The sequence below is a fragment of the Helobdella robusta genome (assembly GCF_000326865.2).
Source record: "Helobdella robusta unplaced genomic scaffold HELROscaffold_43, whole genome shotgun sequence".
NCBI lineage: Eukaryota > Metazoa > Annelida > Clitellata > Rhynchobdellida > Glossiphoniidae > Helobdella > Helobdella robusta.
In genome coordinates, this window is record NW_008705028.1 from 1582848 (window position 1) to 1585437 (window position 2590).

Consider the following 2590-nt stretch of genomic DNA (forward strand, 5'->3'; position numbering starts at 1 on the left):
CCGATTTACGATGCGACGGGTTCAAATCTTCGTTTGAATAAACTCTTCGCAAGCGTCGTTTCTAGATTCTTCTAGATGGTCCGATTCTAGCATACTCTAGAATGCTCCAGTCACTAGAACATTCTAGAATACGCTAGAATCTAATGCGTTCGGTAGCACGGTTATAACAGTATGTTAAAACCAAAACACGATGAGTGACACTGAACCGTCAAACATCAAGTAACAAATGGATTAACACTTTGATTTGTCGTTAATTGCACATGTCGGCATTCAGTTGGATATTTTCAAGCACACAGACACGCAGGAACCGCTGATACAAGCACGAAATGTGATTAGTTGCGAAAAACAGTTCCCTGCTGTCGCCTGATCTGATGCTGATCATTGAAAATTTAAAGGTGTTGGTAAGAAATTTAAACATCATCTTTATCATTACCATTTTGATTATCTTCTTCTTCGTCTTTGTCATCTTCTTCATCGTCGTCATTATCGTCGTAAACATACATGCATACATACACACACATAAGTGTGTGTATGTATGCATGTATGTTTATGTGTGTTAAATATGTTTGCATACATGTATGTCTGTATGTGAGTATGTATGTACGTATGTATGCAAATTATGTTATTTATGAATTGGCCACACACACACATTTACCTCGAATTACAGTCATTACAACATGTTTTAGAGGGGTGCACTCAGATTATATAGAGGCAAGGAGAAGTAAGAAGATGAAGATGATGGTGAAGAAAATGATGAAGAAGATGATGATAACGATTATGATGATGAAGATGATGACAAAGAGGATGATGACAACGATGATGAAGAAGATGACGACGATGATGACGACGATGATAATGACGACGATGAAGAAGATGACAAAGACGAAGAAGAAGATAATCAAAATGATAATGATAAAGATGATGTTAAAGAAGATGAAAATAAGGAACGCGATGACGAAGGAGAAGATGACGATGATAAAAATGATAGTTATTGTAAAGAATATGATGATGACGAACAAACAGATGACGATGCCAATAAACAATGATAATAACAAAAAAATGATGGTGACGACGATGGTGGTGAAGAAGATAATGATAAAAAAGATTACGATAATGAAAAATGGTTAGGGCAATGTACATAATAGCTGATGGTAAATGTGATGATGGTGACTTTTAGGCTGTTGTTTCATTCTCATGATGGTGGCGATAGACAAGGAGTGGATATATGAGTGGGAAGATGAAGATAGCATGAAAAAATTCAAAGTACCGACTGACTACCAGTTTGCATATCTGCCTACTTTTTCTACACATCTGCATATAGAGATCATTAATTTACATATGTATCAGGGGGTCGGGTTCACGCAAACGTATTTAGATAATAAGGAAAGTGATATTTTTCATAAAAAATTCTATGTAAAGTTTTCATTTCTTGCCTTATATTTGATTCAGTGTAGCATTTTCAAATGTTCTATTTTATTTGTTATTCGTTACTAAAACTGTGGTCATGTGCAAGCTCTTTCTTACTTACCTGATCTTCTCTTATTTTGGTTTCTTACTTAAATGCGTTTTCAGATTCTAACCATTGCAATTGCTGGATTGAACAAAGAATTCGTCATAAAAAAAATGATCAGAAATTGTTGGCCGATATAATTGTCCACTCCCAGTCGATATGTTTGTCTAAAATTGGTTTTAAATTCGTTAGAAATATTTAAACTTTGTTTACATAATTTTTCCAATTGATTTTTATTTTAAAACGTTGCCATTCGACGGTTTAAAGTTGCGAAAAATTTGGTTGGATGATTTATTGTTATGGAGGTGTGAATGTTTCGATGCGAGGCCAATCTGGTTTGTAAATTTTTGGTTTCTATTGCATGGCAAGCCGGCAAAATGTTAAAAAAAACTTGCGATCGAGACGGAAAAAAACAATTGTCAATTCTCAAGTAGGACAGCGATAGTGGTGGCGATTATCATTAAAAATGATAAAGTCAACGTCTATGCAAACAAAAATGATAAATGCTTATTAGGGTGAGTGAGGAACATTTATGCTTCATCATGTTGCTGTCATTACGGCTGATGCTGCAGCTTGCGACAATGACGACGATGATGATGTCTTTGATGATGATAATATATAAAAAAAATGATAATGAGGTCTCTTTCTTGAACTTGACGATGATGACAACAACGACAATAAAGCAATAAGAATGTTGACGATGACGACGATGATGACGACGAGATGTCCATATTGCGTCGGAGACAACATTGACGTCACAGAGTAAACGTCATTTAGAGGATGTAATAGGACACGAGACATTGAACAAGATGTTTAAGGATGGAATTAATGACGTCATCATCAAACGATGCTAGACGACCGGTCGTTCTTTCACTCTTTTTTTATCCATCTCTCTCTCCCGCTTTTTTTCTTTTATTTTTTCTCTATTAATTTATATCATTTTCACTTTCTCTCTCTATTTCTCTCTCTCTGTCTATTTTATTCATTTCCCATTTATTCTCTCCTATTTATCTTCTTTCTTTTTTTCTTTTTTTCTTTTTTAACCAGACCTCGTCCTCTCTCCATCTTAAATAATTTTCC

At 34.9% G+C, this 2590-nt stretch overlaps 1 protein-coding gene across 1 annotated transcript in view; it reads left to right on the forward strand.

Annotated features, from left to right (window-relative positions):
- Window positions 1-1046, forward strand: part of HELRODRAFT_177688 (hypothetical protein) — a gene marked incomplete at both ends in the record, with an annotated part of 2366 nt that extends 1320 nt beyond the window's left edge. The window contains 2 exons of the mRNA XM_009025830.1: window positions 668-721; window positions 871-1046. Of these exons, the coding sequence (XP_009024078.1) occupies window positions 668-721; window positions 871-1046 (230 nt within the window). The remainder of the gene's footprint in view (window positions 1-667; window positions 722-870) is intronic.
- Window positions 1047-2590: the final 1544 nt, after the last annotated feature.